Below are 25,244 nucleotides of genomic sequence, written 5' to 3'. Positions count from 1 at the left end.
TAGAAGTTTTGTATACAAAAGCTTAGAGCAAGGAAGATTATCCTATCTATCTGTGAGACATAAGAGAAATTTAACTACACAATTCTTACTAAAATTAAGAAGCATTGTATGATTTGATTGATCTGCTGCCCCTGTCATGAAATGTCCCTAGTGCAAATTTCACATATGATGAGTGACTGCCTTCTGTGTACTGACAGGTTGTTGGTTTTCAGTGAAAAGATTGTTGCAGACTTAATGCTTGGAATACATCTTATGCAGTACTTTTTTGTAGTAATTCTGAAATTTGTTTGATTGCAGGGATATAAAACCAGACAACATCTTGATGGATATGAATGGACATATTCGATTRGCAGATTTTGGTTCTTGTCTGAAACTGATGGAAGATGGAACGGTAAATTAGAACGATACATTCCTAAATGCCTTTTCTTTAGTGGSCATTAAAACATGTGCTAGTAAAGGGAAAAGGTTCTTTATGTCAAATGAAATGSAACTGTAAATGGTATTGGTAGATAACWGACTTTCTTGAAAATATGMTTGCACACTGCTTGGATTTGCAATRTATTAAAAWTTTCTTAGWTGCATACAGTCAACTCATGAATAAATAAAGAGCAGCYGTGCTGTCAGTGCCAAGTAGGTGTTTATGAACTATGAATCTTGGTTTTAAGCTCTGAGCTCTCATCTTTATTGAAAAGCTTTATTGTAAGCTTTTGACTAAGCAGGATAAGATCCTGAAATATGATGATACTTTACTGGTACATTTAAATTTGCATGGTATATATGGGTTTGACTAGAATGTAATTCTAATATGTTAATCATGTCCTAGGGGTTACAAAGTATTTGAYTTAATATATGTGATTACCTAATCTATAATTGCTTACTGGCTCTAAATCTAACAATTGACARTTTTGTTCTGTCTCTGTTTTTAAATATTGATAATAGTTTAGCAAAAGTATGTTATTGGGATGCCGATTAATGTGGTGCCTTGGGTGCTYAAGTATTTCTTAATGAATTTAGAAGCTGTAGCTTGTGTCTAGTTGTTTTTTTCTGATGAGAATATACTGGACTAAATTTATATGTATGGGCACAGTACCACAGTGCCTGTAATGATGGAAGTTGACTTTAATCTTGAAAATGTAACTTCTCCAGGTCCAATCTTCAGTGGCAGTTGGAACACCAGACTACATCTCTCCAGAAATCTTGCAGGCCATGGAAGATGGAAAAGGGAAGTATGGGCCTGAGTGTGACTGGTGGTCCCTGGGCGTTTGCATGTATGAAATGCTTTATGGAGAAACGCCCTTTTATGCTGAGTCCTTGGTGGAGACCTATGGGAAAATAATGAACCACAAAGTTAGTGCACTTTCTGTCTGTCTCTAAGCTAATTTTTAATAATGGGGTAACTTGAAGACGTATTTAAAAATAAGTTTCTATGTACTAACTATGTTAATGTTCATAAATGTAGAACAAAAAAATGTTTTCATGTAGTAAGTTTTTGGTTATGGATTTTGCTTTGGGTTAAAGCTAAAATTTAGAATCAGGGTTGGGAAAAATGGATATTAATCCACTCCATGGAGTCAGCCTTGGCTACATGGAGTCAGCCTTGGCTACATGACATTAATTTTGTTGTGTTTCTTTCTTTTGGTGAATCCATTTGTTGGCTTATGCCGAAGTTTCTGAAATGTTCTTCCGCATGAAGATAGCTGTAGAATTCAACAGTATTAGAGAAATTTAAATTAAAAAGCAGGAGACAAAAAAAATGTAATAGCTTCTATCCTTAGAAGTCTGTTCCTTGAAACCTTACTGCATGTATTTTAGAGCTGAAGTATTTGCACATTTATTTTTCTACTTAATGATTTGTGCTAAGAAGGGTAATTTTTCCATTTTTTTCTTGGTAATAAACTATTTCCTCTTATTTTACTTTTTAAGGAGAGGTTTCAGTTTCCTGCTCAAGTGACAGATGTCTCTGAAAGTGCAAAGGACCTCATCCGAAGGCTCATTTGTAGCAGAGAGCATCGACTTGGACAAAATGGAATAGAAGACTTTAAGAGCCATCCATTTTTTGCTGGGATTGATTGGGACAACATTAGGAACTGTGAGGCACCTTACATCCCAGAAGTCAGCAGCCCTACTGATACATCAAATTTTGATGTGGATGATGATTGCTTAAAAAACTCTGTAAGTATACAGTTAACATTTTGATGAATCATCCTGTGTAGTATACTCTGTAACAAAATATATGTAAAAGGCAGTTTATTTAATTGTGGTCTGTGTAAATAACAATTAAGTGCAGCTTTGAAGAGCTGTGAAGGGAATACTTTCATAGTTTGAAGGCTGGTCCTCCAAACATACTTTTGTAAGGATAACTTTTGTAAATTCATTGTAGCTTTACACATTTTTAGGTAATGTATATCTGTTGCAGTAGCACRTTTAGTGTCCATGTCTTAAAAAGAATAATTCATTTACATGCAGATAGTCTGCAAGTCAGCATTTCTAGCAGAGCATTATAGTAAATCTACATAATGCATTTTATTGTATTTTATTGCCCCACTCTAATTGCCCATACCACTGTTGGAGTCCATTCAGTTCATTTCCACGAAACTTTTTCCAGTCTTTTTTCTGACTTGATGTGAGTTTTGGGAATTGTAGGAGAACTGTTACAGCTATTTCTTAAGGAACAAGAAAATATTACCTTTGTTTAAAATGCTTTGCAACTATTGAGTTTACTAGACAYCTTGTTTCTATGCTTTTGAAAAGGAGCTTTGACAGATGATAGATGTCTTAGCATTGGAGGAATGCCTTATGTTSTCTTGTTGGAAGTATCTTTGTGTATGTTTGTGTGTGTATCTSTTGAAAGATGCTGGAACATTCTGTTTAYATTTGAGGTAAAGCATTTTCACCAYTTTTGCTTTTATTTTCTGCACTGCATGTGCATCTCAGTTTCACTCAAGTTTTCAGGGCCTGCAGAKTAAGAGATGGGTGACATGAATTGATATAGGCAGATGATCATTATTTGCACTCCCTTTCCTCCAGCTACACAGTAAAACATGGAAAATACTTTGACTAAAATAGTTTGTGGGTATTCATCTCTTCTCCCAACTAACAAGCCACAGGACAAGAGGAAATGGCCTCAAGTTGAGCCATTGGGAAATTTTTTTTCCCTAAAATGTTGTTCAGGGAAGTGATGGAATCAAATGTCCCTGGAGATATTTGAAAGGCATGTAGATGTGATGCTTAGGAAAGTGCTTTAGATCGACCTGGCAGTGCTGAGTTAATGGCTGGACTCAACGATCTTGAAGGTCTTTTCTAAATGATTCTGTGATCTTTGATTAAACTTCACAGCCCTTTCCTTAGACACAAATTAGACAGATCAGTGTAGCTGCGTAGGATGACTTGTACTTTTTTCATTTTTTCCTCACTTGCCTCTGATATTTCCAGCACCCTAAACAACTGAAGTATTTTTACCTTAAAACTTTGTTATACAGTTCTCAGATACCTGTTTGCATATTATTTTGTCCAGCAACAGCTATGAGGATCGAGTGGCTGGAGTGGATGCTGTGTATAGCAGGTCTTTGTGGAGCTGAAATACCTTTTGGAGGTTGTTCACACATTTTAATGTTGTCTGTTCCACCACTGCTCCATTTTAGAGCYCATTCTCCCAGCTGAGGCTCTCAGCCTGTGCCTGTGCAGTGTGAATGCTTTACCATTGTGAAGGAACAGGGAACTGCAGGTGAAGAAAAAATGTGCCTCTGCTGAGTTACTGGACTCTCAGCTGAGAAAACTGAGTCCAGTTCTTAATTTGCTTTAGACATTTGGAGGTGAAAAGCAATGCCCCTGAACTGTTAAAGAGATTAATGCCAGTTTCCAGAGCTTCTTTTTCASTTTCTTAATTTGAAACATCTGAAGGTTTTATTCTTTTTTAATATTAAGGATGTTATTTTCTTGCCTTTTTTTTTCACACCTAGTATCTCAGATCCACAGAAAAAAACTTAGCCTAAGGCATTGCATGACTGAGAATATTTTACATTTTTGCTTTGACTGGTGGACATTGTATTTTATATTGCTTTGCCTCAAATTCCTTATATATAACTTGGAGGTATTTTCTCCTCCATATTTCATACAAAGCTTTTGAGGAAGTTCCACATACTTGCACTGCTATTATAGAAGTCAGCACCACAGATAAGCCCATGAGATCTTTTCTTTTTTTTTTTCAAATTCTTGGCAAGATTTGAATTGCATAGAGCAAATGAGGAAAACCCAATGCTGAAGATAAAAGACAGTGTTGAAAAGCCATGATTGTTATTCTGCCTGAACTTTGAATGATACTGTGGTCCCATGGAAAAATTAAATACATAATAATGAAATTTAAAAAGTATGTTGAGCATACACACAAGCACAAAGGGCAAAGTTGTGCTATTCAGGCAGCCTAAGTAGTGCTGGGGTTTAGCTTTTAACTKTTTGGTTTAGTAGCCATATTGAGGGGCGTGATAGATTCAGTTGTAATTTTCTCAGCATGGTTGTACACTTAAATTCACACAAGCAGCAGGAGATACAATTATTGATGTCTGCAAAAGAAAAATTCTTTTACAGAGTCTTACATTATTATAAATACATACAATATTTTAGAACAGTTACCTGTGCGGGAACTGAAAGTTGTCATGTGGGCTGTTAAAATCATGCAGTTATGCATTTGGTATTTTTAAAGTTATCTGTAAAAACAGTTTTGAAACTCAAATCTATGAAAGGTGAAAACAAAATGTAAAGGAGAATTAAAATTTTCATTTTTGTAACCATAGTAATCTGTAATAATTGATACTTYCATTATGATTTAGTGGAAGGTTAAGGCTTTATAATTTGGTCTTGTCTTTAGCTTTCAAATGCTATGATGTACTTGCATGATCTAGCAATATCTTTTGTGACAATTTAGAAACTTTTATCACTTTCAGTGCAGTAATTATCTTCTTTTGGTGACTGTTATGGCCATCTCTACTAGAGTAACATAAACCTTGCATCTTGCAGTTAAACAGGRAGCTTTTAATAGAACATTTAGGAATATTAGAACTCATAATGGTTTAAGTAAAATATCAGCAGGGTTACTTTCGCCTGAGGAGAAACTCAAAGATTTGTCTTGGTTTGTAGTTCTTTGTRTGGCAAGAAAGAGGAGCAAGGAATGAAGAAATGGTTAAAGCATTAATGGGATTAGAACCCTCTGTTGAATGACTCCTTTCTAGTAAATGCCTGCTGATTGTTCTCTCCAGATAGAGATGGCCCCCTCAGAAGTGGGCTGGTAATTCTGCGGGCAGGAAGCCCTGTTGACTGAGTAGCAGAAAGGGGCATAGCGGGGAATAAAAGATGTTGCTCTTTGTGCTAAGAGTTTCTTGGAAAAGAGAAGGAATAAATTGGCATCTAGTATRTGTACTGCTCTGCTTTCCTCCAACAATAGCTTATTTAATTAGAAAAGCATTTTATCAGCATGCTCTATTTTTGTATATGTTAAATGCCATTATGAGTAAATTTAGTTGATGCTGTTTCATATTTGGGGTGTAGATAACATTGACAGTGAATACAGTTAATATGATACCATCACTAACACTTCTCATATGGTTAAACTGGGAAAGCTCTTTCTTTTAAGTCCTGTAGGATACTTGCTCAACTGTCCTATTATTTTTCTAGGAAACAATGCCTCCACCATCCCACACTGCATTTTCTGGCCATCATTTACCATTTGTGGGTTTCACATACACRAGTAGCTGGTAAGTTAAGAGTTCCAAAATTGTCTGTAGGCTAGTTACACAGTATTTTAATCTTCTGTCTTTGAAACTATTGAAGAGATACCAAAGAATGTCGTTTATTGAGGAAATTGCTAGGCCATAATCTAAAATGCTGTCCAAAAGAATAAGCTCTCTGCAGGTAAAATTTACATGCTTGTAGAGGTCAGCATCTGTGCTCAGGGGAATCGTATTGAGAAAGGTGCCTATTAGACAATATATAAAGTTAACTGCACACGACAAAGTTTAAACTAGTGGACCTAGGCAAAACTTAGTTTATTAGAGATTAAAACACTTTTATTTCTAGCCCTKTGGCACTTCTGTAAGTCTGAATAAAAATTTTGTAAAAATTACTCGTGATGATACCTGTTATTAATGTAGCATTTATTGCATTCATTTCTRTTGTTAAATTAAACAGTAACAAGGAAGTCCCTGTATGCTCCTTGTTGTTTATGGAAATAAATAAATAAACAATATTTACAACCCTTGGAAATCCAGGTCTGTGGTTCTKCTGGGAATGTGACTCTGTCCTAGAATGTCCTAGACTTCAAAAGGATTATTTGCATAAGTAGTAGCATGTGTACATAAGTAGCCACAGCRTTTGTGACATGTCCATGCTCTACTTGTTACGGGATAATTTCACTCCATTTGTTTTGATTGTTGTCTTTAAAGCATTTGTGATACTTGTTAAACTATTTTCAAATGAGCTCTTACTGTAATCGTGCTGTCTAGGCTGTTGCTGTTTGCTATCTGGCTAACACAGACTGTCCATAATGATTTTTAATCAGGAGTTCATCCACTTCTGTGTAACAAAAAAAGCAGTGAGGAGATCAGGCACGCTAGACAAAAATGAGTTTAGTTTTCAGTGAGCACATRTGAACAAGGTATTCTTTGATGTTATAGTGAATGGAATAGTCATGAGCAATTTAAACAAACTGTTTATTGGTTGATGTTTTTATAGCACTATTTTAAACCAGTCTGTTGTAAAATCCAATACTATTTATTTTTTCCCCCCAGTGTGCTTTCAGACCGCAGCTGTCTAAGACTGACAGCTGGACCACCCTCCATGGATCTTGATGCCAACATTCAGAGAACTTTGGAGGACAGTTTAGCAACAGAAGCTTATGAGAGGAGAATAAGACGTCTAGAACAGGAAAAGCTTGAACTTAGTAGAAAACTTCAAGGTACAGTCATTAAAACGAATCATTCCATCACTTTTTAAACTTAGATTAGCTTGCAGCTTTGTAARGCACTGTTTATACTGTGGGAAAAAGAAGTAAATGCATCCCCTGGAATGCTTTCTAACAGAAAAGAATTCTCTTCAGTATTTTTGTTGACAAATTAAATTTCTGTTACTCTTTATGCCTGAAATACACCATATATGCAACTTCTTATAACATGCTAACTTTGTCCTCACTGTACCTTGGTCACTATGGCATAAACATTTCATTCTCAAAATTTCTAAGAACTGAGTTTGCCCAGCTGCCAATTACTGAAAAATTGGCACTTAATAGTCAGAAATTACAAATTGTAGAATCCTCAGAGCGTGTCTTAATTTATCAGTAGTATTTCTTTGACCTCAGAYATCAGGAGTAATTTGTCCCTCTCTCTTTCTAGAGTCCACCCAGACAGTCCAGGCTCTGCAGTATTCAACAGTGGATGGCCCCATAACAGCAAGCAAAGATTTAGAAATTAAAAGTTTGAAAGAAGAAATTGAAAAGTTGAAGAAACAGGTGACAGGTACGTTATAAATATGGATGTAAAATTTTGTCAAGTTTTTTTATTTGTCCTGTTGTATTGCTAGTTTTCCTTGGCTTTCTAAAAGAGTTTTCCAGTCTATATTTACTTGATATTGCTTCTCATTCTTCATTTGTAACACTACATTTTCTACAAATTGAATTTAATTAAAGTTTTCCAAGTGGCAGGGAGTAGTGAAGGATGTTTTTCCATGAGAGAGGACACTATGGGCTATGAGGCTGCACTTTCAGCAGCAGAACTGGCCAAACAAAACTGCCACCAAAATAGGTTCTACCTACAGCTGTGTGGTCCCTTCTTGATCTGTGCATTCCCTGGACTCTCTCGTGACTTCATTAACTCAGTTAAACAAGGCAAATGCTGTTAGATAGAGAGAATTTAATCAACTTATGATTAGATAAATCAGCACAAGGTGGGCCCTAGAAACATATGAGGAAAGGGACATGGAGAAGGACSACCTTTCAGCTAGCTCTTCTGTCAGTGAGCTATCATTCCTTACAAAACTGAATATTTATTTSCTTTGAAGATGTTATGAAAACTAAAGTTTTGGCTATCAAGTACCCTCAGTACTTTAAGCTGAAAAGTGTTCTTGAAATCTGTGCAACTAAAAAGATGATTTTTTAAAATTCATGTTATGCTACCTTTCATCAGAGCTCCCAAACTCGTCAAAAAGCAAAGATCTACTTAGTCCAGTATGTGTGTTTTACAGAGGCAACTGGAGACATTTAGGGAAAGATCCATCTTTTTCCAGCCTTACTTTCCCAAATTCTGGGCAATTTATGTTTTAAGAACTTTGAGAGGAAGGGCTTATATTGCACCACCATATTGAATATAGGTGTGATTAACTAATTTGCTGTCTGTTCAGCTAATACCTTTTTAGCCTACTTTAAAAGCCAACTACTCGTACTAGTATTCAGTATTTTTGATTTGATGTTCTGAATTAAGTTAAAAGGAATTATTTCTCACAGTGATTCATAGCACAGGACTCCTACTATCCCTCTCCATAATTCAGTCTTTAAAATAGGATCTGGAGAGCAGAGACATAATGAAAAAAAGGAAGAAAGGATGCAGAGCGAAAGATTTTTTTTTTTTAAATTTAGGAAAATTAACAAGAGACTGTTAGGTGTCAGGTCTGCAATTAGAGAAACAGGGAGAAAAATCCAGTTAATCTTARAGAAATAGGAAAATGTCTGTTTTGTATGAAAAATCAGACTCAAGTAATGGTAGATACATCTCTGTTATAATGTCCATATCCTACCTGAGGCAAGAGAAAAAGAACAGCCAGAAAGGTTCRAGGAAACTACAAGAAAGATTTGTTCTAGTTTGTGTTTGTGAAAACACTTCTTTCAGTTCCTGAAAGTGTCAGGAATGCCAGCAGCAACACGCACAGAAAGAATAACTTGCACTTAACTTGCAGACACTTCAGTTGATGTGTTTAGACTCTGCAGCTGCCCTGTGGGGCAGGAACAGCTATGTGTGAACTGCAGGCTGCAGCACATAGATTACATCCTGTTAAAATTGTGTAGTCTGGAAAAAGCCTGTTACAGATACACAGTTGGACAGCTGCTCTGGCATGATGCAGCAGTTTTGTATTGTACCATAGGCATTATTTTTGGATGGGAACGTGGCTTAACTAGCTCAGGGAGGATCACTCTGATTTGAGTGATGCCATGTTGGCACTATGCCAGGACAAAGGTTTTTGTGWAATTTCTCTCCAGCCAAATGTCCTTTCACTTGCTGCTGTAATGAGGATAAAGACAACATGATCAGAAACCCCTGCCTGCTCTGCAACAATCCTGAGCTCTGTTTTTGGCTCTTTGGAACCACTGAAAAGCAACATTTACAAGAACAGTTTTTGAATGAGACCAGTCATTCATAGAAAAGCATCAGGATCAGCTTTAAATTTATTTTGTTCTTTGCTGTTGAGCTGCAATGCAGATTTTAGTTTGTTGCTTAAAGTATTGCTTCATTTGGTAATGAAAAAAAATGGAAAATATGTGGAAACATTCCCCAATACAACTGCTATCCCTTTTCATATTGAAAAGAAGTCAAAGTCTGGTGAAGGTGGTKGATAATGAGAAGATTTTTCCTAAAGTAATTTTCTGCTTCACACCACATACATATTTGTGTATTTATTTCTGGACACAATGTGTACTTTTGGAGTTTGGKTTGGAAGTGAAGAATGAGATCATATGAGGAAGATGTAGAGTTGTCTAACCCATCACCAGTCACCATACAACTTTGCCAGTATATACTTGAATGCTTTGTCTGATCCAGCTGTTTGTTAGAAAACACTCATTTGWGCCTTAAGCTGTAACTAACACAAGCCAATTTGATAAAATAAAGAGAATGTTCTGTTTTACTCGATTTTACGGGGGGTTTGAGATAGATTGTAAAACTATATTTGTAACAGAATACAGAAAGAAACCAAATGATGGCCGTGTCTGAATGCTTCCAAATGTAGGAGAGCTAATTCCAGGTTTTCTGGATAGCCTTAGAGCGATCTAATTTTTCCACTCTGGATCTGATGAACTTTAGGAAGGTTCAGTTGAGGTACAAAGGTGAACTTTRTGCTTTGGGCTCATCTCTTGGGCAACTAAATATAATGTAATAACATACTACAGTGAGTGTTAGCATATATTTTCTAAAATGTTAGTTACAACTAGGGTGATTAAATGGAAAATTACCATTTACAACACATATGTCACAACTAGCTTTTTGTTGTATTCTTTAACCTGTTTTACTGCCTCCTCTGAAGCTGGCAGAATAATCACCTGCTTAAAAAGGTAATAAAGAATGAACTCGGAATTGTGTCAAATTCAAGAGTATCACTGGGGGGGCTTAGAAAAATACATTTTTCTTGTCTATCTGGTTTTCCAGGAAATGACAAGCTCGCATATGCTTTCAATTTTTGAGGTCAAAGTTATAATTTTTGTTTGCTAAGTTACATAGGAGAAAACTTTGAGGAATCTTTAATATTGCCAAATATGTAAAGGGCAGCAATGCAAGAAGAAAACAGAGCTGTGGAACAAAGTAGTTCATGCACAGAAGAGAGATTTATCTTGGCTCAGCAGAGCCATATATAAACTTTCTTTTCACTGGTGACTTCAGAGTAGACTACATAAGGGAGGCAGTTAATAATTTCTGGCTTTGAGCTACATCTCTTATTTAAGTGMATTCTTTTAAATTTTTAAACAAGAGTCAGTGAATTAAAACAATAGTGAATATTTTTCTAGGTAGAAGCTAATGGTATTAATTTGCTTATAAAATTCTTGTGTTTCAGAAATTAACCCTCTTAAAAGTGTATGTGTTTTTATATTTGATTTCTCCAAGAGCCAGTCTCTTAGGGTTACATTAATGAAAATGTAGTTAAAGGCTCTTATTAAGAGCATAGATGGGTTCCTGTTCTTTGGGTACATAATTATGGTCTGAAGACCTGCCACAACTGAAATAAAAGAAAACTTGTCCAGTGGTTTCATAGAACTTGGAATTGCCTTCATATATATCTTGCTTTAAATCTTGTTTTTAAGTAAAGACTGGGAGGGAAAAAAAAACCCCACTCACTAGCTAGAAATTTTCAGTTTTCATATTTTATGGATTTCAGTTTTTTTTGCAGAATTTGAGAGTATTTATATGACATTATTTAGCTGTGGCATAGACATATACTGTCACTGGGTAAGAAACTGGCTGCAATAGTTYTCCTGTATTTATAGTAGTAATAAAGCAGATCGCATAGAAACAAGTGGTTTTCACACTAGAAATAAGTAAAATCAGCTGAAGTTAATTTTAAGAGTATTGACCCAAGAACACTTGCCAGCTCTTAAGTGACCCATTATTTTTACTGTTCTTTCTGGTGGAGGTTAGGAGACTGTTTATAATTACAGTATAATAAAAGGTGTATTATATATTACATCACAGTGCATAAAAGTCAAATGTATAAGTCATGTTAAAGCATACATTACAGAATTATGTATAGAGCATGGTTATGATAATGTGAAAAGATAAGTTGTTATCATTTTCTGTGTTGTATCATTTCAGCAAGATGTGACCTTTCATTCTGTTCCCTTAAAAGCAGATAATGGCCGCTGAAACAACCTGCTCTTGACCAGATTCCCTATTCTTAACCAGATAAGAATTGCCAAATTTTGTGATTTAATGGAAACCAGAAAAAACACTGAATGGGCTTCAAACAGCTAGGCTGTGCTATTCTAGAATGATGATTTTTYCCTTAGAATGCTTAGAATTCTGCTGCTTTTTGTAGAATCTGGTCAGCTAGAGCAGCARTTGGAGGAGGCCAGCACTGCGCGGCGAGAATTGGATGATGCTTCCAGRCAAATAAAGGCTTTTGAGAAGCAAGTCAGAACGCTGAAGCAGGAGAGAGAAGATCTAAATAAGGTAAAAGCATTTTGTCAGCAACTCTTCTAAATCCTCAAGACTGTTTTACTTTTGTTCATTYTGCTTGTMATAATTTTCAAGTGTAAAACTAATRAGCAGATAACAAGTRTGTAGCATGACCTAYTTAGCTTTCTGCCTTTTTTTTTTTAATAAAAGGACATTATTTAACATGTTGTCTGTATGACTGCTGGGTGGTCCTAAGTGATTGCTTCCAGATAGTGAACAACTCCGTGATCCAAATTGCAATGGTGGTTGCAAAAAAGGTTTTATAGCTTCACATTAAGGTGATAATGATTGGGGTTAGAAGACAGAGTAAAGAAGAGCTATTCCAGACAACTCAATTCAACCTGAAGTATGTGTGAGACTTTAACAGTGMAAAAATGTGAAGAATATGGTATTAAGACTGTGTCACAGAAGTGTTTCCAGAAGGGAGATGTGAAAAATTGCCCAAATATGAAGATTGAAAAATAATTTGAAATAACTACAGTTAAGGATACTGGATTTTATTTCTTCTTCTCTATCTCCYTGACCTCTCATTTTCTCAGTTATAACATACTGTCTTTCATGGCTCATTTTTGTATTCATTATTAGATCAACCTGTAATCAGGTGTGAAATACATAAACCTATTTCTCATTATGATTGTATTGGCCCAATGTTTTAGTCCACACTAAAGCTCATGTGCCAGCTGTGTTTAACACTGTTTCTTTTGACCCTTATGGCTCTCAAAATTTTGAAAACTGCCACTTTGTCCCAGAAAGACCATCTCTCTTCTTAAACAACTCATAGTGATTAGGAGCTCTTTTTAAGAATCTTAGAAATGTTTTTAGATTTATATGGCTGTCAATAGCACCAAATATTAATTCTTCCTGTTGATCTTTTTATTCTGAAATTAGCTTTTACTTGCTTCTTTTTTTCTGCTCTGGTTTGGCTGAACATCATTGAACTATTTAAAAGTTTTGTGGTCCCTCATTGGTGGTGTGGTGGCACAAATCTAGGGCACAGCAAGCTTTGTGATGGTAATATGCTGTGGAGTTATCACAGCATTAGCAGTGTGATTTCATGCTGGTTCTTTGAAAAGAATAGTTATCATATATTGCTGTTAATCACTGCAGTGTTTTGTTGCCTGAAACTTTCAGTAATATTTGATATTAAGGTACAGTGTATGGAAAGCATACTCACCATTGCAGGCCAGTTTGCAAAAGCTTCTTGATAAAACTTTYCATAGAGCAAAGCTTTCCATTCAATGCAAACCCTTTTTTAAAATAATTTGGCACTTGAGATTCTTGTAACTTATTTAAGTAATTTTTTTTCAAGTATGTTAATGACATTTTTGCATTAAGAAAGCAGGGTATTTTTATATTGTAATGCAAGTGCTTGAAAACTGTGTTTACCTGTAGTAATGGAGTAAATTCCTACTTGGTTTGCCTTTATGCAGTTTTGCTAATTCTGATAGTGTAAAACATGCCTCTTTATTTATAGAGGCATGCAATCTGTGTTGTAGATGCATTCATGTAGTTTCTCTTTACTCTGGAGTAGGTGTTAGATGCACATCCAAAGACAGAATTGGCCTTGTAGCTTTCTAGGTTTATTACTTAATTCTTTTTTTAAACTGTAGGAACTGGCAGAGTCTAGTGACAGATTAAAATCCCAAGCCAAAGAGCTGAAAGATGCACACAGCCAGCGGAAATTGGCAATGCAGGAGTTCTCAGAGATGAATGAGCGGCTGACAGACTTGCACTCTCAAAAACAAAAGCTTGCCCGCCAGCTCCGAGATAAGGAGGAAGAAATGGAAGTGGTGATGCAAAAAGTAGAAAATTTAAGGCAAGAGTTACGCAGAACAGAGAGACTTAAAAAAGAAGTAAGTGGTGAGAAGACTGTTTAGACTCTATGAAACAAGTTATATGTAAGGTTTTCTAAGTGATTTTTTTATTTGTAAATCTTTAACCTTTTGTTTGTTGTTTCAAACAGTACCAATTTTGTTTTCTAAGAATTTGAAGTGTTCAGTTTAGCGCTGAAGATTTCTTTCTTATATTGAAAACCATCAATAGATTTTGGAAGAAAAAACAAAACCAGAATCCTATCTATTAAAAACGTATGTACTTTTGTAGCTGGAAGTCCAAGCTGAAGCTGCAGCTGCTGAGGCATCCAAAGACAGGAAATTGCGAGAGAGGAGTGAACAGTACTCTAAACAGTTGGAAAGCGAAGTAGAAGGGCTAAAGGTTAGTCTGTTTTGATATTAACACCTGCAAACTTACTAGTCAACCAGGACTTGGATCTGTTTGATTGCTTTCAGATGTAGGACAAAAGGGTTTTGTCAGTCTGTCACTTCAGTCGGTGCTGAATGTTAACGCAGGCGTGCATTGCATTATTGCCCAGAAAAATCAACATTTGCCTGATGTGCTATTTCTTAATACTCAACGATGTCTTAACAYATTGCTTCCATTAATACTTTGTTTAACTTCACCTGTTAAAAGCTTTTTTTTTTTTTTTAGTGTAGGATGGTTGAATATTGGAAGATAAACTTGAATCTAGGCAAATTTCTGTACAGGTGTTCTGTCTGCTGTGTTGTTCCTGGTATTTCCTGCACAATAGATTTCAACTGGTGTAACCTTAAAGGAACAGTTTTAGTGTTTTCTGCCTCTCAGCCAGAAGATGAGGCACTTTTGCCCAAGAACAGCATTGAGCATAAAGACTTTATTTATATTGATGAGATTGCTTGCAAGTGTATGTGATTTTATGAGAAGAAATTAAAAGCAGCCAGGAATGTTAATTGTTTCTTTATTCTGTGATTTAGCATTTTAGGTGRTGCTCAGAAGAAGTTAGGCTGCCTTTCTCAAAAATTGAATGAGAAAGTTTTTAATTTACATGTGAGGATTGCTGTTCATTTACAGCAAAATCCTGTTCCAAATGTTTTGTTCAGTAGGGTAACTAAACTTTTTGGGCWAATGTAAGATTAGGCCTAATCTAGTCTTAATTTAAATGAACAACCAAGTTTTTTTATGTTGGGATTCTCTGGGACATTTGTTAACATTCAAATATGGCACAGAAAATTTGGGGGTTTTTTTGCAAACATTCTTTTATTTTGCCTTCCTTTGCTATAAGAAAATACGGAAATCTATTCAATATCAAGTTTGGATTTATAAAGTTTTTGCTGCTGTGAATTCAGATCGTTATCTGAAAAACTTCTGCTTCCATGAATCTTCCCCATCAGCAAAGAGTTTGTATGACAACTTAAGAGGCAAAAAGAATTTATGGGAGATCTATTGAGAATAAATGATAKGCTGATTTGTAACAACAGGGCAAGTTTATCAGAAGAGGAAAAGRGAGTTCTRTCTTTCTTGGTAATATTTTACAATYCRGTAAGCACACTTYGGATYACATGTGGCTTTGTGATGCTTCACTGTCCATTCAGTAAAAGCTCTGCATGGGTCCTTAGCTAAGTTCAGGGAGCTCTCCTACAYAAAAGTATTTAAAGAAGAAAGGATAGTTGCTACAAATGAGAATAGAAAAGATCATAAATGATAGCAGGTTAAGTGTAAACATGTTGAGGGTTAAATAAAGGGAATTTAGGAGGCACTTCGCAGAGGATGCTCAGAGTGGTTGTGGAAATTTCTTAAAAGCAGAAAGCCTCCTCAGGAATCTCCTGGGGCTGCTTGGGGATGAAAAAAGCAATGTCTGAGCTAATAGGGCTGTGACAGAAATGGTCTGCTAGTTTGGTGTGTCAGACTTCACTGCTGAAGCAGGGGAGGTTGCCATACACCATACAGTGTGTTCTTTGCAGCAGGCTGGGCAGAGGAGCTGGAAGGGTCTGAGATGGTTGCAGGAAGCAGTAGAGCTGGCAGGAGAGTCAGATGTGAAGTCAGAACAGTCAGTTCAGAACTGAGGAGGTTCTGAAGGAACTTATATGAGAAGAGAGCTGCTGGCCATGATGTGAACCCTGTTATTGCAGGCAGCCCACTGTGCCACTGTAACTCTCACTGAGATCATCTGGGCAGGTGCAGACGACTGGGGGCAGCTTCCTCAGGAAAGGAGTAGAGCCTGTGGTACAGAATATGGTCAGAGAGTTCATGGATGAAGCAGAGCCTATTGGGAAGAAGGCAGTGTGMCTTCTGTCCAGCCAAGTCCTGCTACATTGACCTGCTGGGGTTCTGCAAACTTGTCAATGAAGTGTGTGGGCAGAGGGGATCCTGTGGATGTCATGTATTCAGATTTTCAGTAAAATCAGACTCAGTCAGCAGTGTGCCCTGTTAGCCAAGAGGGGTGCATTAAACATTGGCTGTCACTGTGCCAGGAGATGCATTATGTCTCAGTTGCACCATTTGTCCATTTGAAATAGGCACATATTAAAATATCTATTTGGAATATGTGCTTACATCAATTCGAAATATATTCTTTGTTTGCTSTATCTCTCTAGTTCTCTAAGCCATTGTTCAATACCATTCAGCTTTCCCTTCCATGGCACCATCTCTCTTAGGGTTGCAGAAATGTCTTTTCGTTGTGGTAAAAAATGTGCAGTACCACTAAAACATTTTATGTACCTGATAGATGATGTTGCAAAGYCTAAACTTTTTCTGTGCTCCATTACCTTGTGTGTGCAAGCAATTCTGTATGTTGGGCAGTAACAAATGAGTTCTGTAGCTTACAGCCAGTGCATGAAAGAAAATTCTTATGCTTGCTCTTTTTAAAAAAAAATCTTTCTTTCTCCAAAGCATCTCCTGTTAGGATGGCATCTTCTTTCTCTAGTTTACCATTGTGCATCCTAAGGGCAGGATTTTACTCTTAGATCAAAACAGATGGTTGTTTTGATGAGTTAGAGAAAACAGTGCAGTAGCAGCACATCTCTGGCTCATACATTTTAGGGGGTTTTGCAGTTTTTTGCTGACACCGACAGCAAGGCCCAGCTTTCTCACAGAATTTGTCATGGCAGAAATTCAGCTCACTGGAATTTTCTGCAATGACATTTAGCTCTTAAAGCCTGTTCATACATCAGTAAAATTACCCAAAGCCATGCCCTATTAAGGGTGACTGAGAGGTCTTTAATATCTCATGGTGAGAATGGAGGTAACAAAATATCTTCAATCTTTGGAAGGTGTGACAGAGTCACCATAAGGGAGTAGATTTCCAGTTAACCTGCATTTCCTCAAAACACAGTGTTTCTATGAAGTCACTTCCTTTCCTTAGACTACCTTTAATTACATAKTTTTAAAAAGAGAAGATATTCCAAACCAAGTTGTCCATGTGTTGACATTAAAAAGTTATTTCCATACTTGGATTCCAGTGCATGTTCTGCCACTATCTCATTTTGAACCTGATCTTACTCCTCCTCTATGTTATGACAGGACATTGAGTTTAGTGAGTGCAGCATTTGGTGCAAATGATTATGTGTCCTGAAGTAGTGTGTAAAGACTATTGAAATGCCAGAAGACCTCACTAAGAGAGCAATGAAACTGCAAAAAGTGAAGTAATTACTCTTACTGTTTAAAGCCTGCTTTTCCTATCAATCCACTATGATATAAATGGTCAGTTTCAGTGAAGTAGGCCAGGTTTCCCTCCTAACTGATACAGTCTGGGTACAGTGTTTCTGTAGCTAGATTTTAGCCTTCAGTTAAGYCTCTGCTTGTCTTATTATAGCTTTTCCAGAAATTATTTGTCCTTCAGAATGTCCTGACTGTATATGCTAGTCCTTATTCTGCACTTCTGAAAGTCACTTGAGYTTGTTGCTGTCAACTATATGAGTGAAAGCATCAAAGTCTTTAATTCTGTGGTCACTTTCTGACTGCATTTAAGGGCAGTCAGATCATGATCAGAGACGTTTAAAATGATGATCAAATATTCAATGGGTTGAAAACTATTATTGCATTTAAGTAACAACAGAGTRCCATTCAGATTTATGCTCTAACAAATTTTGAAAAAAAAGAGGTAGATGTGTTTAACTCATGGCACTAGTGGGATATTTTCTAAACAAATACTTAGGAATATTGAGTTGTTATTGAGCATAATTTTCAGCATTCTTGAGTGTTAATTTGGTGCTGTTTATTTTAGCAAAAACAGGTTGGTCGCTCACCTGGGGTCAGCAGTATAGAACACCAGCAAGAGATCACAAAATTAAAGGCAGACCTGGAAAAGAAGAGTGTTTTCTATGAAGAGGAACTATCTAAACGKGAAATGATACATGCTAATGAAATAAAAAGTCTGAAGAAAGAACTGCGGGATGCAGAGAGCCAGCAGCTTGCCCTCAAGAAGGAAATAATGGTTTTGAAAGACAAGTTAGAGAAAACTAGAAGAGAAAAGTGAGTATTGTATGAAATTTACTCTTTTTTAACCTTTTGACGTCTCCTTGTATTGTTCCAAACACTCTGTCGCATCCTTAGCTGTAGTGCAGACTGTTGCATTTTGCTGAGCTAATGCCRGGGTTGAAAACAGTCACCTTTAAAAGCAGAACAAAAAAATCCACATCCTTGTACTGAAAACCAGTTAATTTTGCACCAGAACTGTTTTAATGACTGACCATTCCAAGGCAGGTAACTTGAATTACAGACCTGCAGCTCGGGGTAAGTTGACCCCTGAAACTTACGTTGCACTTTAAATTAGTTTATCAACATTTTTCTTTTATTTGATATTTTCATCTTTTGATGCAAAACTACTGTGTTAGAGATCAAGTATTGTTTACATTTCTGCCAGCACAGGAACAGTCCCTTAATGTGAGCTGAGGCTAATCCATGCTGGGTTMCATTCAGTGTTAACATCAGTCAGCAGACTACTGTGGGCGTAAGCTTCTTTATCTCTTCTGACATGGTAATTTGTCAGACCTGCTTTTTTGTCTCCCACATGGTGGAGCTTATAACTGGCCTTGAGATTGTTCCTTGAGGCATTCATCAATAAAAACAAGTTTTTCTGTTGGATGGTGTAGTAGTGGGAATAAGTTATAAATTGAACATGTTCATGTTCATTCATAAAAAATTCAGAATGCTTTATAGACACTAACATGGATGAGTCTTTTTGCTGCTGTAGCAAGASAGGAAACAAGAGAAACTGTGGAGCAGTCCCTGCTGAGAGCTTAGCCAAACTAGAGCAAGTTCTTAAATATAAGTAGTAAATTAAATACAATTTTTTTCTGAAAAGTTTATGCAAATTGAGGTAGAAATACTGTTTCTCTGGTAAAATGAGCAGGGGATATAGCTCATATGGCCTAGAATGCAGTGTATGAACTSTTTCTTCCTAGCATACAGCTATTCATAGGCTCCTGTATTAACAACACAGGAGTTTGCTGCTTTGTTCTAGGTGGAGAGGTAAAACTTGCTTCAACAGCATGTTTTCATTGTAATTCAACTTAATGGTCTTGCTGACCAATGAGTTACAACTGCACAAAAGGCTATTCTGTCATGTGAAATGCAAAGGTGATGGTACAACACACTTCTAAGTCCAGCAGTGTCTCAGGAGGAAGAATATTCAATAAAGAATCATTAATACTTCTTTCTGCAGGCTAAACTGTTTATAAAGATCATACCTTCAAGCAGTGACCAAAAGCTTCTTCTCTCCCAGTTCTGACATTGTACAGCTGCTGACATTCTAACTATGCCCATTTAGTAAAATAACAATGTTGATGTGCCTCATACTAGCTAGAGCAAGCCTTCTTTTGGTCTGGTTTCTCTCTATAAATAAAAAGGGACTGGATGCAAAACTGAAATATGTGCTGACATAACATTGATGTTTCTGGATGTATTGCAAGTGCTTGTGTAACAGAACATTTTAAGGCATGAGCAGAAATGTCACACAGCCAGTATCCAACACTTGGCTCGTCATGGGAAGGCTGCAGCATCATGCTAAGTCAGGTGTCCAAACACATGGTGAGGGATTGATGAAGGCCTGGTCTTACCTGTGTTTTGTTAAACAAATCTGCAAAATCTCATGCAAGCATTAGGACTCCACAGAAAGGCAAAAGGCTGTTGTTGAAGTTATGCTATGGTTTGACTTCTGCAATTTAGAAGGGAAGCTTAAGCATTAGGAATGCAGGWATTGCTGTTGCTACTCAATATTTGGTCGTTTTCCTTAAAAGAGCATGGATTTTCTGTTTCTGCTTGTGCGTATTGTTTTTAGCTTTTGTAGTCAGGCATGAAAAGTTTTTTGTGAGTCTTCCAGTACAGAGGTGCTCAATGTAAGCACTGAAAAGGAAGCACCTGGAGGCTTTGTGCTGAAACAAGTGAAATTACTTCAACAATAGGCTTGGGGTGGGCGGGAGTTGAAGTGTGCTTATACAGTTTGGCAAAAATATTTTAGCTTTCTAAAAATAATCTGAAGTGCATAATAAAAGAGATCTTGGTAAGATTGTTGTATTATTGGTTATTATTGGTTGTATTATTTTGTAAGATGAGTGCATTACATAGGTTATTCTAAGCAAGGATCAATAAGAGCTTTGACAAAATCTCTATGTAGATTTTTGTGTAGCTTGCATGTTGGTGGTTTCTGTTTTTGTATTTTTAAATAGATATTTTTCTCTGTTTCCTTCAATTTCGAGCTTTCTAACTTTTGCTGTTTCAACAGCATAAGTCTTCAAGGGAGAGAAACTAGCTTCTGTATAAAATGAGTGCCCTTTGCAAAAGTCTCATAAACTGAATGCTATTAAAGCTGGAAGCATAGGAACACAGTATCAGACCAGTGATCTGTGTAGCACAAGATTTCATTTCTTAGAAACGTCATTAGGAAATATTTCAGAAGAAGATGCAAGAAACTCTGTAAAATAAATCACATTTGTAGAAACTCTTTTTAGGCCTGTCATTGCATGATGGATTTATAAAGCACAGAGCTTTAYAGAACAGTACTTGATGGTTTTAAATTGTTGATATAAAGAAGCCTGGGGGCTGGGGTTTGTTTCAGGTCTATTTTTCTTGGTTTCAAAGCAGTAAGATAAAATATTTGGCCACTCTGTACAGATGCAGTAAAGAGCTGGAATGACAAAGTGATAGCATAAAGTAGTATTTCACATTGCTTGCATGTGGTTTGCTGTGGCTTTACTGATAAAAAGAAAGCTGGGTTGTGTATGATTTCTTAACTTGAAGAGCAGACACAGCTAAATGTTAGATGAGAGAAGAAGTTTGATGGGAGAGGAGGATGCCAGGCTTCAAAGCAAATGCATTATTTTGATCTTGCTGGCTGTCCAAGGTATGCCAGTGGAGTCTGTCACAGTTCTGTAGATTGCTGAGTTGCTGTTTGGGTGTGATGGATTGTAACCACATTCTTCTCTGTTACAAATTTATCTTCGTTTCTGTATTATACTGTAGCAATTTGATTTACTGGGGTAATGACAATCACCCGCTGAAATGAGAATGTAAAATAGAAAACTACAAATATGTTGGGCTCTTTCACTAATCCTTAGCTTCCTTAATCCACCTCCATTTATGGCTGCTTTGAGCCCTAAAGCCTTAAAGGAATAAATTTGAGACAAATGCAGAGTGAAAAATCCTACAAAAAACCATGAAAGCTAAGTAAAAAAAAATCATTAAAAATTAGTTTGGTCTTCTGTCTGCAAGATTAGCTTTGAATCTGTGCCTTGAAAACAGAAGCAGGACCTGTTATTAATTCCTATGACAGGCAATGCTTTAATCTCTTCCTGCCTTTCCCCTACGCTGCTCATCCTATGCATGGAATCTGTTGATACAGAAAAGGAGTCGTGGTGAATTTCAAACTTGGTATTTAGGCAGTGAGATAGTATGTAACTTCACTGGGATGAAGTRTTACGTTTCAAAGGATGCCTAGCAACATAGAATTTCACCATGAGTCTAACATGATGTACTAGATTTCAAAGAGTGGTTGAAGCACTAAATGAATTTCAAATCAGTAGGAAATTCGAACCAGCATTGCTCTTAACTGGGTTCATTGTAACCTCTGACATTTCTCATCTCTGAAGGGTGTTCTCACAGTTTGGCAAAGCWGTAGTAGTTCTGCATCTCAGTAAAAGAAGCAAGAATGCAATTTATCTTTGCACCGTGTAAAATTCTGATCAGTATCTGGAAAAAAAATTGTAGTGCTCAAGACAAGGTTTTCCCTGGATTTTATTTTTACAGAGTTAACCTTTAATACTGGACAGTTTTTCAAGTCTTTTCAGACTGAGCAGTGATATTTGCTGAGTGGATATTTTCTGTATTTGTGGCACTTATAGTATAGTTCCATCAACCTGCTGATGAACTTTGTGCCAGTGACTTGAACAACTGGTAAAATGATGAATACAAGCTGCAAAGGTAGTGAGTCTGAAAACAGTCGATACAAGGCGAGAGTTGCACATCTAAAACACTGCTGTGCACCACTTGAAGGAAATTTCATGGGGTTTTTGGGGAACAGAGGACCTGCAGCTTTGTTTATTTTCAGGTTCTCCTATTCATTGTGCAAGATCAAAGTTGATATTAAATAGAATCAAGCAGGGGTTCTTCTCTACTGAATGACATCCGTGGGAGAAGGGAAGGTTTGGGGGAAACAGCTACTGTAYAACTTTCTCAGAATGGTCCAAACTTGTGTAGAATCTGGTGATRTTAGGAATGTGTAAGTTATCCATCCATAGTTTTGCTCATAGTAAGTATATACCTGAATTAAGAGTTCAGATGTGTGCCCCAAGACTAGCCCATATAAGCTTTTCTCATCAGAGACCCAGCCCCAAGTACTCTTACATAGCTTCTGTATGCTCTGGTTTCATATGTGGTCATTTTTGCCAGTTATTCTGGGTGAAACTTGTTATAGAAATGTGTATGTTAAAAAAAGTTCCTGTGAGCTAGGAATTTAGAATATCAACACACACTTTGGTCTGCAGCATTACAGCTGCTCAGTGTTTGAAGGATACATCTGAAGAATGAAATTTGTATAAGTGGGTTGATAAACGTTGACTTTGGAGTTCTTTTAATTCTGTGCTGATGGATTTTGTACTAACACTAAAATTCARCAGGCTGTCTTGTAGTCCTAGGATGGTGGTATATTAAACTGCTTAGTTTTAATAGGTTGTGCTATGATAAATGTAATACTTCCCTTCAACACGTGTGTGCATTGATCTCTTTGTGTTTAAGTGAATAATGTGGTGAATTAAACAGAAAACTTTCTAATTCTGCTTYACTTTATTTCTTAGCCAAAGTGAAAGAGAGGAATTTGAAACGGAGTTCAAACAAAAGTATGAACGAGAAAAGATTCTGCTGACAGAGGAAAACAAAAAACTTACAAATGAACTTGATAAGGTAAGTGCTGATCAGTTGAGCCCTGAATTTACAGCTATTGTATGCTATGTACAAATTGGACAATATGCAGCTTCATTGGTTATTGCTAACTCTTAACTGAAAGCAGAAATGGATGTTACACTAAAAAATGGTGATTAATATTTGATTTGAATAGAGTATCTGCATGTATCTGAACTTGAGAAGGCATGTGCCTATGTGCGCATATATGAGTATTTATGTGTGAGAATGGAATTAGGTGGTCTTACATTTTGGTGAGATTAATTCTAGACAACACTGTAAGCCAACAAAAAGGGATTATTTCATCGTATGACCCAAATATAAAAATACATAGTTAATGATGTGATTACTTAGAGTACATTTGCATGTCAATCGTTGTGAAATATCAGGGCCCCTCCTACCCTTTGAGATGAAGTGTGACTATGAGATATTAAAAAAATACAAATGATAAGGCATATTAACAGAAGTGTGTTGAGCAAGTAATAATTATGGTTYGTGCATTTGGATTGTCTATTGTTCATTTTGACAGGTTATTCAAGTTCATTGTGGATTATCCAAGTCTTGCTAAACTTGTCTATTCCTTTTGTAATGCATTAGATTTTCTAAAAATATGATGAAAGTACAATGTCCTTCAAAGTAAACATGTTTGCATGTCTGTGCTCAAATTAAAATATATTTTCATACCAGTATAAGGCACACAATATATAAATGCCTATATGTAGGCTTAGTCCAAGAAAACTAAGAGCCTAGTCACTTTGATAGTTTTTCTGCTCTCTCTCTCCCCCGAATAAGGTTTTTATTTTTCTTGTCTAGTGACATATAATAAGTAGGCATATTTAAATTATAAGTCCATTTAAATGATAAAKAAGGTGTGGAGTTATTCATATTTGGAGTAAAAAGCAAAATAGATTTTAAATTGGCCGTTCTTTTATCGTTTTGAATTGTTAATATATTTCTATACTAAAAGCAGCTTTCACCTGAGATTGATTCTCCTGAGCAAGCCTTCCTATATAGTCTGTCTAGTCTCTGATTCCAATTTGACTTTCTGAATAATTATTTGACATAATGAAGGTTTAGTTCCCAATACCAGCTCGGGTTAGCTGTGGCTTTTGTCTTGGAGAATGTGCCTGTATGAATGGCAGCTATTTGAATGAGAGAGGTTAATTGCTAGGTATAACATATTGTACTTAGAGATACGCATTTAATTTCAATTTCCTTGTCTGCAAGGAAGTAAAATGGAAGACAAGGGAATGTGAGACACCTGGAGAATCTCAGGACTGTCTCATGCTTGTATCTCTTCAGCCTCTCTTTCTCCATGGTTCAAGGAACAAGGGAGAGGTTCAGCAGCCTTATCTGAACTATAGTAATTTTTGTGCTTTTGCATTGCTCTTTTAGTATAGATTTTTCTATACAGAACATTCTATACCTATATGATGCAAAGTAGAAGCATTCTAAGTGTTGTAGAGATATTTGGATACTAATTCTCAGAAAACTCACAGATTTGGTAGAGTAAAAATGTAATTTCAGTCATTGAAAGTGGCTTTTCAATACAGCTAAGATCATTCATGAGGAGAGATTGTAGCTTTTATTGTTAGATAGTGTTTATTGTAATGGGCAGTACCAATTTTAAAGCACATGCATGGTGTGGGAGAAGGGAACATGTGGTTTTGAGTCTGCACAGAGATGGAGTCACAGCAGTTTATACTTTTACCGAGTTGTTTAAATTCTCCTCCAGCTCACCACCATGTTTGAGAGACTGAGTATGAATAATCGGCAGCTGGAGGAAGAGATGAGAGACCTGGCTGATAAGAAGGAGTCAGTGGCTCACTGGGAGGCCCAAATCACTGAGATCATCCAGTGGTGAGTACTTGGCTCTCATGGCATTACAGAATCCCCTCAGTATGTGGTGGGGCTGCCCGCTGAGTTTTTATCTTTGCACATGCCCTTGGTGAAACCTCACACCCGTCTGGGATTCTGCTGGGGTTTTAGCTGGGCTTTTAATAATCTACAAATCCAGAAAATTGTGTTCCTCCTTAAGAGGGAAAGTGTCTCACCAAATAAAGCTTTYCAAAGTGCAGGAGAATCGTGGCCATTGGGTGTGGCTTGTGGCTGTGGAAGAAT

General features: G+C 36.6%; 1 protein-coding gene across 6 annotated transcripts in view; it reads left to right on the top strand.

Moving 5' to 3' along the window:
• The window catches only part of CDC42BPA (CDC42 binding protein kinase alpha), a 178,639-nt gene that overhangs the window by 102,815 nt on the left and 50,580 nt on the right, over nt 1-25,244 (top strand). For 3 of the 6 annotated variants that reach the window (XM_057374876.1, XM_057374882.1, XM_057374881.1), the window contains exons 7-18: nt 298-391; nt 1,147-1,347; nt 1,924-2,172; nt 5,668-5,747; nt 6,780-6,946; nt 7,380-7,502; nt 11,779-11,912; nt 13,529-13,771; nt 14,022-14,132; nt 17,956-18,203; nt 23,021-23,126; nt 24,859-24,983. In XM_057374876.1, the coding sequence (XP_057230859.1) occupies nt 298-391; nt 1,147-1,347; nt 1,924-2,172; nt 5,668-5,747; nt 6,780-6,946; nt 7,380-7,502; nt 11,779-11,912; nt 13,529-13,771; nt 14,022-14,132; nt 17,956-18,203; nt 23,021-23,126; nt 24,859-24,983 (1,881 nt within the window). The remainder of the gene's footprint in view (nt 1-297; nt 392-1,146; nt 1,348-1,923; nt 2,173-5,667; nt 5,748-6,779; nt 6,947-7,379; nt 7,503-11,778; nt 11,913-13,528; nt 13,772-14,021; nt 14,133-17,955; nt 18,204-23,020; nt 23,127-24,858; nt 24,984-25,244) is intronic. The other 3 variants (XM_057374878.1, XM_057374877.1, XM_057374879.1) reach the window with 3 other exon arrangements.

This window comes from Malurus melanocephalus, unplaced genomic scaffold (genome assembly GCF_030028575.1).
Source record: "Malurus melanocephalus ecotype Western Australia unplaced genomic scaffold, MMel_1.1 scaffold_235, whole genome shotgun sequence".
Lineage (NCBI taxonomy): Eukaryota > Metazoa > Chordata > Aves > Passeriformes > Maluridae > Malurus > Malurus melanocephalus.
This window is presented reverse-complemented; position numbering and strand designations above follow the sequence as displayed.